The sequence below is a fragment of the Rosa rugosa genome, chromosome 6, assembly GCF_958449725.1.
Source record: "Rosa rugosa chromosome 6, drRosRugo1.1, whole genome shotgun sequence".
Classification (NCBI taxonomy): Eukaryota; Viridiplantae; Streptophyta; class Magnoliopsida; order Rosales; family Rosaceae; genus Rosa; species Rosa rugosa.
In genome coordinates, this window is record NC_084825.1 from 5,345,868 (window position 1) to 5,362,966 (window position 17,099).

The 17,099-nt window shown below is 37.2% G+C and overlaps 1 protein-coding gene across 1 annotated transcript; it reads left to right on the forward strand.

Annotated features, from left to right (window-relative positions):
* Positions 1–6,195: 6,195 nt before the first annotated feature.
* Positions 6,196–16,769, forward strand: LOC133716115 (large ribosomal subunit protein eL31-like). The gene is made up of 2 exons (XM_062142849.1): positions 6,196–6,241; positions 16,371–16,769. Exons 1-2 carry the CDS (start codon positions 6,196–6,198, stop codon positions 16,766–16,768), a joined length of 444 nt encoding a protein of 147 aa, XP_061998833.1. The 3' UTR covers position 16,769.
* The last annotated feature ends 330 nt before the right edge of the window (positions 16,770–17,099 follow it).

The following is a 17,099-nucleotide window of genomic DNA, read 5'->3' on the forward strand; positions in this document are numbered from 1 at the left end:
TACTTCAATAGTTCGAAGTTGGGTAATCTGTTTTGAGTGTTTTCTGATTGAAAGGTAACTAATGAGTTCATAAGGTTTACTGATTTGTTCTTTTGTTTAAGAGATTTCATTGTTTAACTTTTATTTTGGCTAATAAAGAGGCAATCTAAATCAACTGGTACTACTTCTGGTGTTGATCCGAAGATTAAATCAACTTCATCATCTCAAGTAGCATTTTTGTTTAACTTTAGTTTTATTGCTTTTGGATTTTCTGGAATTTGGATATTTGCATGTGTAGAGACTTGTTGCTCCACTTGCTTGGTGGTTTACTACATCTGTTTTGTTGTTGTTTTGCTATTTTGCTGGTTTTTGGTTGCACATATTAGAAATTTTCATTTGTTACTTTCTGGTGTCATTGTCTCATTATAGTTTGAAGTGACATGTTTGCTGGTTTGCGAATTAGAGAAGGTGACTTTGAGCAATCATTCTTTTGGGTTAATCTTGCAGCATGTTACTTAAGCAATCATCAAGAAGGCAAACTGAAAATATACTTGCAGCATGTTAATTTTACAGCCAAATTTTACTTGGGTTTCTTGTATAGTTGTATCTGTTTGTAGGTAGCATTTTTGCTGTGTCTGTTTTGCAGGTAGCATTTTTGCTGTGCTGTTTGCTATTTCTTTTTTTCGAAACTGTGTTGCTGAAACTGTTATGCTGCTGTTCTGTTTCTATTTTACTGAAACTGTTTTGCTGTAAATTCTGTTTTGCAGATCAACACTAGTATTGGTGAATCTGTAACACCCGTACCGGTTCCCGAAGGAAGTTCTGCTGCAACTCCGGAAGTAGAAGGAAGTCAACCAATAGAAGTTGAAGATGATGAAAGTGAGGAAAGCATTCTTGAGGCTTTGAAACGGAAAGAAAGGTCAGATATTTGGGGTAATTTTGTTAGGAAAATGAAGGAGTGTAGAGTTAAGGGTGAATACAAATATTGCGGAAAAGACTTTTTTGCTGATCCTAAGAAGAATGGTACAACCAACCTTATAAATCATGTGGAAAAGTGTCCAAAGTATCCCCCTAATATTGAGATGTTGAAAGCTAAAAAGCAAAAGATTTTGTCTTTTAAAAAACCAACTAGTGAGGTGTGTAGTGTAGAATGCACTCAACAAGAGCTTAATTTGTTATGTGTGGAGTACATCATTCTAGATGAGTTACCATTTCTCATGTGGAGGGAGAAGGTTTTAGGCATTTTATGGGTAGAGCTCTTCCTTTTTGGAGAATTCCTTCTAGTAAGACAATAGCAAAGGATGTGTTTAAGCTTTATTTGGGGGAAAAGAAAAAATTGATGGATCAATTGAGTAGATAAAGGTTGTGTCTTACAACCGATACATGGACTTCTATTCAAAACATTAATTACATGGTTCTCACTGCACATTTTATTGATGATGATTGGGTGTTGCATAAGAGAATTCTTAATTTTTGTGTGATCCCAAATCATAAGGGAGAGTCTATAGCTAAGCTTTTGGAGGATTGTTTGTTGGAGTGGGGTATAGAGAAGATTCTCACAATTACCGTAGATAATGCTTCATCAAATGATATTGCATTGAGAGAGTTGATTAAGAGGATAGGTGATTGGCGGGTCCCCAATGCACTTTTACATAGAGTGAAGCATTTGCATGTTAGATGTGTAGCCCATATTTTAAACTTGATTGTGAATGATCGGTTGGGTGTAATGAGGATGACAATTGAGGCAATTCGTAATGCAGTGAGGTATGTTAGGTCCTCCCCACAAAGACTTGATTTTTTTAAACAATGTGTTGAAAGGGTGAAAGTAGAGTGCAAAGGGCTTGTGATTTTAGATGTACCTACTAGATGGAATTCCACATTCTTGATGTTGGAACGGGCTTTGAAACTTCAAAAAGCCTTTGATAGGATAACAGAAGATGATGCCAGTAATTTTTGGGCGTGGCTTCAAGGTGACATGAATGACAAGCCAAAAGAAGGGCCACCGGCAAATGTTGATTGGGAGTATGGGGAGCAGTTTGCTGATTTCTTGAGGCCATTTTATGAAGTCACTTTAAAGGTGTGTTGTTCTAATTCTCCTACTATTCATAACACTTTTGGTGATTACTTCATATTTATGGTGTCTTGCAAGAACAATCTAACCCGATATTATTGGAGATTATATCACCCAAGCAAGCCAAGTATAACAAGTATTGGGGTAGTTTTGAAAAGTTGAATCCCTATGTGTTCATTGGTATTGTTCTTGATCCACGTCATAAGCTTGAAAAGGTTGTTTTTATTTTGAGATTATTGATGGGGACATGGATGAAAATGTGGAAGCAAATACAAAGAGAGTGAAAGATCTCTTGTATGAGCTTTACAATGTGTATGAAGAAGAGGGAAAGGGAAGTGGTGTTAGTGAGGTTAGTGGTACTCAAACATCAAGTGAGGGAGTATCTTCTTCAAGTAAGGGTTGTACTGTTACGTCCTGAACCCAAATTCACCCGTTTACTGGTCATTTGGACGGTAAACGACAGCTACTTTCACTTTGACTGTCGTTTCAGCACTTTTAGTGGCCCTAAAAGTTGACTTTTTGTTCGGGTCAGAATTTGAGAAAAGTTTCTTCACGAAAGTTGTAGGGGACGTTAAATCGAGCGCGTGCATATGTGGTGCGTAAAAAATTGGACTTAGTATGTGAAAGTTATGGCCGAAAATGTAAAAGTTACTGTTCATGGTAATTAATATATATATGGAAGTTACTGTTGGTAGATTTCCATTTTCGGAAATTCTACCTAGCTAGCTCGGTAACTCTCTCCTCTTCTTCCCCGACTCTTCCTCCCCTTCGGCCCGTTCTTCTTCCTTCAATTTCTCCCCCCTCCGGCCGACCCACGACGAAATCCGGGTGTTTTGCAGAAATTTGGCCGGAGGAGCTCGATTTTGAGCTGGGAAGGTTACTGTAGCAACTTGTGGTTTTTGCCGATTTCCGGCGATTCCGGCCACCTCCGGTCACCATCTTGCCGTCGAAGCTTGGGTTTTCCACGGAGATCATTTTGCCCCTAGCCTCGAACCACGATTTGAAGTGTAGAGGCCGAATCGACAACCTAGGGTTCTTGAAGTTCTGGGTTTTTTTCACCGGTTGATTTCGACTGTTTCAAGGTAAAATTAGATGATGTTGTAGTTGAATGAATGGTTGGGTTTGTTGTGTAGAAGCTACTGTCCAAATTTGGTGGCCATCGGAGGTGGTGGCCGCCGGCGCGTGGGCCCCACTCGCCGCCACTGTGGGTGGCGTGTGGTGGTGCGTAGGGCTGACATTTAATTCCAATTTTTAGCCCATTAAATCCTATAATTTGAGTAGAGCTTGTTTATGAAGTTTGGTGATTTTTAGAGGAGTTTGGAATTGTTTGTGAATTTTGAAAGTGTGGAGTTTCGGTTGTTGATTTGTGGGAATCCGGCCTTCGGATTTCCCTTATTCCGTCATGGAATACCTTAATCGACGGATTGATATAAATGGTGAAGTTTGGCTTGAAGTTGAAAGGAGTTGGAGTTGCTAGTTTACGTGGGGTTTTCAGGATTCAATATAGAATCGTATTGTTTTATCGAATTGTTGTTTACGGAATACAATGGTGTACAGGACGAGATACTGACTCATCGCTCGATGAGGATCCTTACGCTTGGATACCACGCTAGCCGTATACTGTGAGTGGACGTTTGTTTTTGAATATTGATGCATGCATTTAATTTTTTTCGAATTAATGTTTTATTAATTATCACATTATTTTAGTTTCGGATATGATTTCGGTTTTGGAATATTGCTTGGATTTTCCATCATGATTTTTGGAACGTGAGTTTTATTCGCTTGGATTTGAACTTGTGATTTAAGTGATTTTCGACGAATTATTTTTCTGAGGTGATTTCCGGAATTTATTAATATATTTTATTCGTCGATATTGAGATTTCTGGAATATTTTTCGAAATGGGATTTCGATGGAATTATATTTCTTGTTATTTATTGACTTTCGATTTTGGCATTGGGAATGCCTTATTGTTAATCTAGTTATTCTTTTAGCGTGTGGGACACGCTGTTGCTTTATACGAATTTACGAGAATTTTCGGGTACGGTTGGGAATCGTACCCGTGTTTTCTTTATTCGTGGGACATGGGGAAGCCTTATAGATTTACTGGATTTTAATGGTTTTTACCCGCCATACCTGGGTCGTCATATTTATTGCTAGCTAGCCTATTAGTACTCCTCCCTGCTTACTATGTGTTTGTGGGTGAGTAAGAGCAGAGCATGTGATGCTCCAGAGTGTGGGACACTCCGACCCGAGTCTGGGAGGCTCCCTTCTCGTATGGTGATAACTTCTTCCCCATACTTTTTTCGTGACTTGACTAGCGGGGCTAGTCCGTTATTTTCGTAACCAGCGGGGCTGGTGTGTTTTCACGAGAATTTTGGATTTCGATGTTATCGTAACCAGCGGGGCTGGTGTGTTTTTACGAGAATCTTGGATTTGTTGATAAATGTGTTTTTCTTAAAAGTTGCATGCATCGGGTTTTTTTAAAAGGAATACATGTGGAAAAGCACAAAACCCACTTTTCTTTACAATTATTTATTTATTTATTTTGTCCACTCACGCTAACGTTTTATGTGCTTTTCCCCTGGGCCCTTCGGTTTCAAATGCCCAGTCTGCAGAGTAGCTGGTTCGGCATAGTAGGATTCGGGGCATAGCATCTGCTGCTGTTGTTTTCATTGTAGGTTAACTGTTGAACCTACCTGTATTGTTATTTTCTTCTTCCTCTTTTAGATTGCTCTGATAACCTGTGGGGGATAAATAATGTAAAGGTTGGAAGTTACTTTGGTGTAATTAAGAATATGTTATTTTCGGATTTCAGTTACTTATTGTGAAGTTGTTGGGTTTTGGGGAGCAGGGTGGCTCCAGGAGATTATGGATGATTTGTTAGAAGTGTGATTGTAATTCTACAGGTTTTGGGTAGTCCATTTTAGGGGTGACTCTGCCAAATTTTTGGTAGAGTTATTCCTAAGGTGGGCCCCACAGGGCCACCTCGGATTTCAGGGTGAAATTCGGGGCAGGTCCTGTCATGTACCTTGTTAGAAAAGAGGTTGAAAGAGAAAGAGCAAAGGAGAAGAGCAAAGAAAGCCGAGATTATCAATAATGATGTGGATAGATATCTTGGAGATCCTATTGAAGGTGGTGGTGAAGACTTTGACTTTTTGAGTTGGTGGAGGGTGAATGGAGTTTGTAAATATCTCATATGGGCCCGCGTTGCGAATGAGATTCTAGCTATTCCGGTGTCGACCATAGCTTCGGAATCTTCCTTTAGCACGAGTGGGAGGATTATTGATCCATATCGTAGCTCCTTAAGTCTTAGAATGGTGGATGCCTTGATATGTACACAAAATTGGCTTAGGAGTGAAAATGTGTATTTACATCATGTGCCTACCATTGAGGAGATGAAGTTGTGTGAAGAAGTGGAAAGAGGTAATTGTTTCTATTTTCTTATTTAATGTTTTTTGGATTAATGAAGTTGTAATTTTTATGTTATATATGATTGTATGTATTTCAATGTCTAATGTCTTTCTTTTTATTATTCTCTATGCCAATGTAGAATTGCTTAATATGCCATGTGGAGCTGCAGTGGGAAGTAGTCGGAGTGGTATGTTACCTCCAAAGTCAAACACTTCATCTTTCCGAGCTTGAGATCATGTCTTCCTTCATATGTTGATGTTTGTTCATTCTCTTTGCGATATTTAATTTTTTAGTGAACTTAAACATTTTCAATTTGTGAGGTTAGTGTTTATGACTTGATGGACATTATAAACTTTGGACTCTATATTTTTTTACCATTTCATATGTTGACGGACTTTATAAATTTTGGACTAAATTTATTATTTTGAAGCTTTGAAGTTTGAATTGTGAACTATGGAATATGGATATGGACTATGGAGTATAGATTATTCCTATTGAATGTACAGGTTCGAAGAAACAAAAAACTTCCCGACTTAAAATACCGAAGAGGTAGAATTAAAAGTGGTAAAAATCTGTTTTACAAAAAAAAAAAAAAAAAAAAAAACCAAACTGAAGTCCAAATTCGGTTCAGTTTTCGGTTTAGGCACAAAACCGACCCGATTTGACCCGAACCCACCCCTAGTTGTGATCTCTGCTACCACTTTTTTCAAATTTCCTCAACCTTTGACTCAACATGGTGCGTGTTGGATATCAAAAATGGGGAGCAGCATGTGGGGCAGGTAATTCATGTGATTGGTGCAAATAATATAATATTGATGTTTGCTAGAAATATAAGCATATGTGATGGAGTCATGATCACCATTCTTTGATGGCCATAGCTTACCCTCCCGGCATGCTTTCTTCAAGTCATGGTATGTGTTAGAGGGAATTGGAAAATTCTGCCATGTTCCAACCATGGCATGCTCGGGCACATCACCATATTTTTGGTCCCTTAATTTCATTGGGACAATCCTAGCCATTCCTTTGGAAAACCGGCTAACTTGCATAGTGTTGGTGAAATTACAATAAAATTATAATTTCTATATGAGAAACTCGTTGACAATAGGCTGAGGCGTGGGTATCTCGCTCTCTTTAAGGAGATTCAAGCCCTCTGCGGAACAATGCCGGTGCACCAGAAATCTCTTGACTTGTCCCCTCCAGGATACAACAGCCCAACAACAAGTTGTATGGCTCACACCAATCTGCACAAATTGGAGGAACCCAAAGCTCCACCAAAAGAACACCTTTCTCTGGCCAAAAAATTCAAAGAAGACTCTTTTGGGGGATTTTGGAAAGAAGGTTGATGGGTGAATAGTTGAGTAAAAGTTTGATGTGTTTTAGCATGCAACAAATGGTGCTATTTATAGGCTCTTAGGACACTCCCTACAATTACTACAATTAATAGGGTAGTAACCAAATGCCATAGGTTACAAAAATTAAAACCCAAAATAAATCAAAATAAAACACCATGAGTTACAAAATAAAATTCAAAATAAATTCAGAATTTAAACACACAATAACTTCACCCAAATTTAATTTCAAGAATAAACAAAATATTAAAATGTTACAACACATAGCTTCTCTAAGTTGAATAAAAATGTAAGGGTCCCAGATATAAGAGGCCAGGGTAAAAAAAAAATTACGGTGTGTAAAAAAATTCATGCAACAATTTTGTTTTTTTTTTTTTGTCTTATTGTTTTCTATGAGTACGGTGTGTAAAAAAATTACGTTCTTGGCGGAGTACTCGTTTTGGTGTTTACTGTTTATCACAAATCTCTTTTATCTACCTACCTTTTAAGGTCCCACCTTTTAAATCAAAACAATTTTATTTCGAACAATACAAAACTTCAATTTTAGAAATTATTCACCAAAACTAGAAGTAAAATTTATTTAATTGAATAATTACTATTAATTTAACCTTTTTGACAAAAAAAAAAAATTAAATTACTCCTAGCTCACCACATAACAAGATAACTAGCGTACGACGTATATTCAATGTTAATCGAGAGGAGCCATATTAGCGTTCAGACGACCCACTCGACACAGTAAAATAAGTACTGTATGTAATGCAACTAGTGAAATTTTCAAGTGAGAGTAGACAAATCGAAAAAATAAGTTGCGAATGAACATATTAGTTTTATCTGGTATTTAGGGTTGACCTGGTAGATCGAGACACAAACAACTTCGAAAATAGCTAAAATTTTGACCATAATCATATATTCTTATCATGATAACATCTAACAGTCGATTTTGATAAAATCTATTTCCTCTACATTGTTCCTCATGGAAGGTATACTATTTGATACAACTAATAAATAAGTTAGACCACATTAGTAGACATATAAGGATTTTGTGCGATATAAATAATCGAAATTGGAAAGCGATAAATTTTTCATTACCCATCTATTTATAGAATATTAATGGGTATTTTGTAAAAAATTTCACCCGATCCGCCGTCATTTCGACATTAAATAAAGCAGTCAACCATTTATACGCTTCTACTTCCCAAAGGGGAGCTGAACCACGAGGAGATAAACTTCCCGAAATTTTTACATTAGCTGATATAAATCATACCTGTTTGGCTCCAGTTTTGTTGCAGCTGGTCAACAGTCTCTTTTCTTGCGCGGGCGTGCCAGCACCGTTCGGGTGCGGTCGTCGGGGGTGTCCCTTGACCTGACTTCTGTTGAGCGATTCTGGACGAGGAGAGCACCAACCTCGTCGTGGGATTCTTTGTGCCTCGTGGCGAGGACTTTTGCTGAGCTTCTTGAAAATCACCAAATCGATACTCGATGTTGTAGATCGAGCAGAGCGAGAACCACCGGGAAGTGAGGAGAACTTGCTAAAGCGTGACTTTAGCTTGGCTGGGTTGCTAGGGCGTTACCCTTGCTTGGCTGGTTCTGTAACCGTTGTGGTCGTGGCACTACCGTCGGCTCCCGAGGAGACTAGGACCGAAGCACGTTGACAGAGGGTTTGGTGGCACTGAAAGTCGGCTTCTAAGAAGACTAGGACTAGGAGTGTGATCACCGCTAAGAGAAAGAGAAAGAGAGGGAGAGGAGTTGCTCTTAGAGAGGTTTGCTCTAGAGAGAACTTAGATCATCTTAGAGATGTTGTTGTTGAATGTGAATGTGTGTCTTAGAATGAGAGGAGAAGGTGTTTATATAGGGAAGAAAAAGAAGAGTGAAATGATGAGTGGAAGAAAAATAATGAAAGTAGATCTAAGTTCACTTGTAAAATATGGAAAAGATAGAGAAAAGATGAAATGAAAGCAAAGCATGAAGGTGCAGCAACATGGAAGTGGTGATGATCTATTAAAGAGATCGTAGAAGAAAAATATATCCAAGGAAAAAGAGAAAAGCATCTAGCTTTCTTCATGTGGGTAGGAAACATGAACATGTGAATATTGAGCTGGTTTTATGTCAGTTTCTGCCCCTTTATTCCTTCAATTATTTCTCCAACAAGACTTCATTATATGCCTTCCACTTCTTCATATGAAATGTTCCACTATGAGTGTAGATCATCCTGACAAATTTTCAGATTTTTATTCCATGTGGTTGGGCCGAAAATGCTGCTGGACCTCTTACAGGTCCAGTTTTCCAGTTTTGCTTCTGTAGAAAAATTGGGCTGATTGTTTGAAGGCCTTCCACTCAAAAAAAGCTCTTGCACTCTTCATAAGAAATGATCCTTGGGCTGTCTAGAATGGATCTGGAAAGTTTCAGCACATTTCGATTTCATTTGGTTAGTCTGCCACCCCTCCTTCCTTGTCTAGCTCGGTTTTTCCTAGCCGAAGTAGGAAAATATGCTAAAGTTGACTTGTCATACTTCCATAGTAGGCTTTATTTAGCCTCTAAATATATATTTCGAGCTTGTCGAAAATATATAGCTTGAGCCACTGACATTGGCTCAATTTCTCCAACACATGCCTTGTCAGGCCAAAATGTTCATTTTGGGTCCAAACAATACCCACGAGAGTGTGAGAGCTGACAGATCGAAAAAATAAGTTGTGAATGAGCGGTTATGAGCATATTAGTTTTATGTGGTATTTAGGGTTTAGGGTTCACTTAGTAGATCGAGACACAAACAACTTCGAAAATAGCTGAAATTTTAACTATAATCATATATTTTTTATCATAATAACATTCACCCGTCGATTTCGATGAAGTCTATTTCCTCTACATAGTTCCTCATGGAATGTGTACTATTTGATACAACTAATAAATAAGTTAGACCATATTAGTAGACATATAAAGATTTTGTGTGATCTAAATAATCGAAATTGGAAATCGATAAATTTGACATTACCTATCTATTTATAGCATATTAATGGGTATTTTGTAAAAAAAAAACCCGATCCACCGTCATTTCGACATTAAATAAAATGGTCAACCATTTATACGCTTCTCCTTCCCTAAGGGAAGCTGAACCACGGGGAGATAAACTTCCCAAAATTTTTACATTATCTGATATAGCTCATACCCACGAGGGCATGAGAGCTGTCAGATAAAAAAATAAATTGCGAATGAGTGGTTATGAGCATATTAGTTTTATGTGATATTTAGGGTTTAGGGTTGACCTAGTAGATCGAGACTCAAACAACGATGAAAATAGCTGAAATTTTGACCATAATTATATATTCTTATCATGATAACATCCAATGGTCGATTTTGATGAAATCTATTTCCTCCACATTGTTACTCATGGAAGGTGTACTATTTAATACAACTAATAAACAAGTTGGACCACATTAGTAGACATATAAGGATTTTGTGCTATCCAAATTATTGAAATTGGAAATCGATAAATTTGACATTACCCTTCTATTTATAGCATATTAATGGGTATTTTGTAAAAAACTTAACTCGATCCGTCGTCATTTCGACATTAAATAAAGCGGTCAACCCTTTATACGCTTCTACTTCCCCATGGGGAGCTGAATCACGAGGATATAAACTTCCCGAAATTTTTACATGAGCTGATATAGCTCATACCCACAAGAGTGTGAGAGCTGACATATCGAAAAAATAAGTTGCGAATGAGTAGGTATGAGCATATTAGTTTTATGTGGTATTTAAGGTTTAAAGTTGACCTGGTAGATCGAGACCCAAACAAAGACAAAAATAGCTGAAATTTTGACCATAATCATATATTGTTATCATAATAACCGATTTTGATAAATTCTATTTCCTCCACATTGTTTCTCATGGAAGGTATACTATTTGATACAACTAATAAACAAGTTAGACCACACTAGTAAACATATAATGATTTTGTGAGATCCAAATAATCGAAATTGGGAATTGATAAATTTGACATTACCCATCTATTTATAGAGTATGAATAGGTACTGTGTAAAAAAAATTAACTCGATCCGCCGTCATTTCGACATTAAATAAAAATTAACCATTTTTAATGAAACAGTGACGAATAAGACTAAGTTGTTCACTCACAAACCTTGTGGGAGAGTGGTTTACTCACACACACATGTTTGTTCAAACTCTATTTACTCATGGAAAATAATTCGTCAAATTTTGTTATTCTTATGAAATTCTAAATTAACATAACATTTTTCATATGTATATATCTTTTATCTAAAAAACGCTTCTCCACGACTCCACTATTGAAATTAAATATGCATACTTATTTTTTCTTATTATAATTTTGTTTGCACATTTTAATGTTTATTATAAAAGAAATTTAAACACAAACCTTAACATTGCATTCCTTTTTCTGGAAGTCCAACAACTAAAAAAGAAGAAACAGCTTCCCCCCCCCCAAAAAAAAAAAAGATTTTCGGCTCGAAGTCTCGAACCTGCAACCCACCGTGCACCATAACTATTACCTAGTATGTGACTGTGTGGCTTCACCCTATGTCAACTAGTATTGGTATTTCATTTTTTGTTCATTTGAACAATAAACACCAAAAGACCTACTGATTTTTCTCTTCTTTATCTGTTTCAGTCTTTCAGGAACCGAAAATTCTTCGTCCTCTGCAACTGCAAGTAGCTCTTCTTGCTGCAAAGTATAAAAGAGCCCAATGTTTTCTCCGTCTTGAATAGGAAAAAGAACAGAACTGCTCTCTACTCCAATTTTTCCTTCAATTTTGGGTGAAAAGGTAATTATGAATTTGGGTATTGCAGGATTTGAATAGGATTCATGAGATTTTGCAGAATTTCGGTATCGCATGCAGTTGATGAAGAATCCAACACGTTCTCTTCCGAATTTCATCTCCGTCCAAAATCTATTCCACTAAAATTCATAGTTAGGATATAAAATTGTAGCCAATTTCTTCTCCAGTTTTCCAATTCTGCTTGTTCCAGATTCCCAGCAAATTGGAATTCAATTTCGTATGGAAATTCAAGATCTGAATTATTCAGTCGAATAGAATCAAAGAGAAACAAAAAGAATGAGCTGTGATGGTGACGAGATCCAGATCAATGAATTTCCTCCGGTCTGGATAAAACTCAATTAACGTATCAGTGGGATTCGCGTCTGTGGCTACATGACAAAGGGGGGCTGGGTAAATCAATTGGGTGTTTAACCCGTCTACGACAAACTCGATTTTTACCCCAAGATTCAACCATCAACTGGGAACAGGCTAAGCCTTTCGCGTCTCGAATTCCTTTTAATATGTTTACACGTGCATATCACGTGTCTGGGCCCAAACAAGACGAGCATGGAGAGCTCGGAGCTACAAACTGTGGTGTCACATGCATGAATGTATTTCTACATGAAAAATGAGCACCGGCCTCCAGCTTCTTTTCTTGGTCAAACTCGCGGCCAACCTACCTCAGATCATCAAGTAAAAGAAGAGTGGGGTTAATTCATGCAAGGCATATGTGACTCAAGGCTCAGGTCATGCTTATTATATGGTTATTAGTTAATCAATATGCCACTACGATAATCAACTACCTCGCTGTTCGTCAGGATGACTTTATGGCATTCAAGCTTCATGGCCTATTTAGAGGCCTCTATGGAATCAGGCAAGCGATTTCATTTTGTACTTATTGTTGAGCCAATGCAAGTGGCTTTAAAGCAACATTGTTACAAGACTAGTGCTGACTCAAGACCTCTTCAGTCAAGACGGAGAACTTTGACTTCGAGGTCTGGGGGGCAATGTTTGAATCCAAAATAACATTTTTTCACAATGAGGGGGACTCGAAGAAAACCGGGTCAATATCCGTGGCCCACGCATATATTTTTGACAAGTTCGAAATATATTGTTTAGAGGTTAAATAAAGCCTACTTGGAGGCCAAGCAATCTCAAAGCAAATCTGGATATTCCCGAATTTACTTGTGATTATCAAATATTTGATAATCAAAGAGTTGGTTTGCTTGCAAAGATTGTGCAAGAGAGGAAGGCCTAGCAATTATTGAAGAGACAATTAAGGACGGAGAGTTTCTATTGAGACCTCCAAATCTGCTCGCTTGACCTTGTTTGGCTCCAATTTTGCTGCAGCTGGTCAACAGTCTCTTTTCTGCGCGGGCGTGCCAGCACAGTTCGGGTGCGGTCGTCGGGGGTGTCCCTTGACCTGACTTCTATCAAGCGATTGTAGACGAGGAGAGCACCAACCTCGTCGTGAGATTCTTTGTGCCTCGTGGTGAGGACTTTGTTGAAGTTTCTTCTTGTTCACAAGTCGATACTCAATATTGCAGATTGAGCAGAGCGAAATCACCGGGAAGTATTGAGATCTTGCTAAAGCGTGACTTTAGCTTGGCTGGGTTGCTAGGGCGTTACCCTTGCTTGGCTGGTTCTGTAACCGTTGTGGTCGCGGCACTACCGTCGGCTCCCGAGGAGACTAGGACCGAAGCACGTTGACAGAGGGTTTGGTGGCACTGAAAGTCGGCTTCTGAGAAGACTAGGACTAGGAGTGTGATCACCGCTAAGAGAAAGAGAAAGAGAGGGAGAGGAGTTGCTCTTAGAGAGGTTGCTCTAGAGAGAACTTAGATCATCTTAGAGATGTTGTTGTTGTGTTGTGAATGTGTGTCTTAGAATGAGAGGAGAAGGTGTTTATATAGGGAAGAAAAAGAAGAGTGAAATGATGAGTGGAAGAAAAATAATGAAAGTAGATCTAAGTTCACTTGTAAAATATGGAAAAGATAGAGAAAAGATGAAATGAAAGCAAAGCATGAAGGTGCAGCAACATGGAAGTGGTGATGATCTATTAAAGAGATTGTAGAAGAAAAATATATCCAAGGAAAAAGAGAAAAGCATCTAGCTTTCTTCATGTGGGTAGGAAACATGAACATGTGAATATTGAGCTGGTTTTAGGTCAGTTTCTGCCCCTTTATTCCTTCAATTATTTCTCCAACAAGACTTCATTATATGCCTTCGACTTCTTCATATGAAATGTTCCACTATGAGTGTAGATCATCCTGACAAATTTTCAGATTTTTATTCCATGTGGTTGGCCAGAAAATGTTGCTGGACCTCTTACAGGTCCAGTTTTCCAGTTTTGCTTCTGTAGAAAATTGGGCTGATTGTTTGAAGGCCTTCCACTCAAAAAAAAGCTCTTGCACTCTTCATAAGAAATGATCCTTGGGCTGTCTAGAATGGATCTGGAAAGTTTCAGCACATTTCGATTTCATTTGGTAAGTCTGCCACCCCTCCTTCCTTGTCTAGCTCGGTTTTTTCTAGTCGAAGTAGGAAAATATGCTAAAGTTGACTTGTCATACTTCCATAGTAGGCTTTATTTAGCCTCTAAATATATATTTCGAGCTTGTCGACAATATATAGCTTGAGCCACTGACATTGGCTCAATCTCTCCAAGACACGCCTTGTCAGGCCAAAATGTTCATTTTGGGTCCAAACAGACCTCACTCTATTATGAATTATTAAATAACATATATAACCTACTATAAAATGACTATTAAGAACAATAATTATAGAAAAAAATATTATATTTATTTTATGTAGACTTTCCAATTCAATAATATTAGATTGTATTTCTTATTATTTTCCTTATCTATTTTCATTTTTCAATTTCACTACATACTCATTAAAGTATTCATATATATTTAATAAGAATTAAAAATATGATTTAGATCATATGACATAAAAATGTATGATATGATAAGAGGTGTATGTTTGCAAATTATATGATTGAGGTTATTTGAGGAAGTTTAGTGAGGTTTACTGAGTAAATTTAGTATTTGAAAATTTGATAAGAGGTGTATAAAGCATAGAGGTCAAGTGAGCAAATTTGGAGGTTCCAATAGAAAAATGTGGGCTGCTATATATATATATAATACTATACTATTATTAAGAGAAGAGGGCTTATTAGCCAAAGTGGACGTGAGAATACTCAAATACCCTCACACCATAAGTTATATTAAATTAATATTTAATAAATTAGGGATATAAATATAATTAACAAAATAACAGAAAAGTAAAAACAAAAGAGTTTTTCTGCAGATAACTACCCCTACCCACTATTTGCATTACATTTACTTCCCCTACCCACTATCTGCAGATATCTAACACTACTTACAAATATTAATTTTTTAGTAAAAAAAATTCTTGCACATGCAGAGCATGTGATTGCAGACTAGTATATATATATATATATATATATATATATATATATATATATATATATATATATATATATATACACCTAGATTATCTAGGCTAGATATAATGCTTTAGAGCTGAAGGTGGATTTGAGGACACCCTTTAGGGCAACTCCAACCTTTAGGGTTCAAAATCAGTTTTGGGATTTTAATAGAACTCATCATCTCCAACCCATAATTTTTGGTGGATCTAGTCCTATAATTATGAGACTTGGAGCCATTTCCAGTCTCAAATATGTGACAAAACCAAGACCAGGACTTGGAACAGTGGCCCGGGACCACTCCAAATTCCAGCCCAGCCCAGAAGCTCGACTGACGCACCGGAAAGAGAGCTGGGCAGCACGCGCGTCAGGGTGAAACGAGGAAGCGAAGAAACGCACCAACTCGCGCTGGAGAGAGGTAATACGCCTGCTTTGGTCTGCTCCACTGGGCCCCACCAGCTTCGGCCTGTTGGAAACCGACCGTTGGGACACACAATGGTCTGATAATGTACGGCTCAGATCGCTCCATTTTGAAAATGGACGGTCTGATGTTTTCCTTTTTTTTTTTTTTTTTTTACTGAAATCATATATCTCAAATCTGATGGCTCAGATTTGATGTTAAAAAGAGATCAATGGCTCTGGTTAATTCAAGGCTTATTAATTCCATTTTGTTCCAAAAATTTTTTTTAAAAAATCAGAAATTTGAGGGAAAATAATATACCCGTTAGAACAGTAAATTATATGAAATTCTATAAATACCAACCCATTTTTTTCTATTTCCTCACACCGTATATGCCGACACTAATAAAAAAAATTAAACATTTTTTTATTCATTAAATAATAAGAATAATTATTAAATATTATGATAAATTGTTAAATGATTTTTCCTTACCTTATTTAATTAAATTAACATATTTTTAATATAATATTCATTCAAATTATACTCATATTATATTTTAGTCAAGAATAGTTAAAATAGCACCTCCAAATAGAACTCATGGTTGGAGATGAGAATTGATGGATACATGAATAGTGCAATAAGGGGGTGCTAAAATGAAAATAGCACCCCCAGATAGAGCTCATGGTTGGAGTTGCCCTTAGCAGCGATGGATGGATCCAAAATCTGACCATCACCATTTCTTTGGTTAAATTAATTAATTAATTAATTATTCAAAAAAAATTAATTAATTAATTAATTTGCCTTGGTAATTTTAATGTCAAAGATAATTAGTGTCACTATTCTATTGCTTATAGTAAGACCTATTTATTCTAATCCAACAGGATTTTTCAAAACTAGTTTAAATCCCTTTGTTCTAGTTAGGTACTTACAGTGTCGGAGAAAAGTTGATTTGCAGGCAAGACAAGGCCGGAAAAGGAAGAAAGGAGGAGGTCGTTACCAGGGAGTATACCATCAATCTCCACAAGCGCTTGCATGGGTGCACCTTTAAAAAGAAGGCTCCAAACGCCATAAAGGAAATCAGGAAGTTTGCTCAAAAGGCCATGGCTACTACTGATGTCAGAGTGGATGTTAAACTCAACAAGCACATTTGGAGCCGTGGGATGCGAAGTGTGCCAAGAAGGGTTCGCGTCCGAATTGCACGAAAGAGAAACGATGAAGAAGATGCCAAGGAAGAGTTCTACTCCCTGGTTACTGTTACAGAGGTTCCGCCAGAGGGATTGAAGGGTTTGGGTACCAAGGTGATTGACGAAGAAGACTGAACTAGTTAGGTACTTACAGTTTTAGCTGTAGTTCTATTTACTTAATGATATTTAGTCCAATTTTTGACTAAAAAAACATGATTTTTCAAACTATTTTAGTATCATTTGAATATTTTCTCTAATTAACGCTAATTAAGGACAATCCCATGCTGTCAATTTACAATTGCTCTGCACTTCCTTTTTCATGTGTAGGCAGATAATGTATTGACATTATGTGGGTCTTAACAGCAATGCCCTTATTGTAAGGAATTTAATATAATTCACTAAGCCGCTCTGCCTAGTTTCATTTGGCCTAATTATATAAATCTCATTTCCGTAAGTGAGAGGTTGT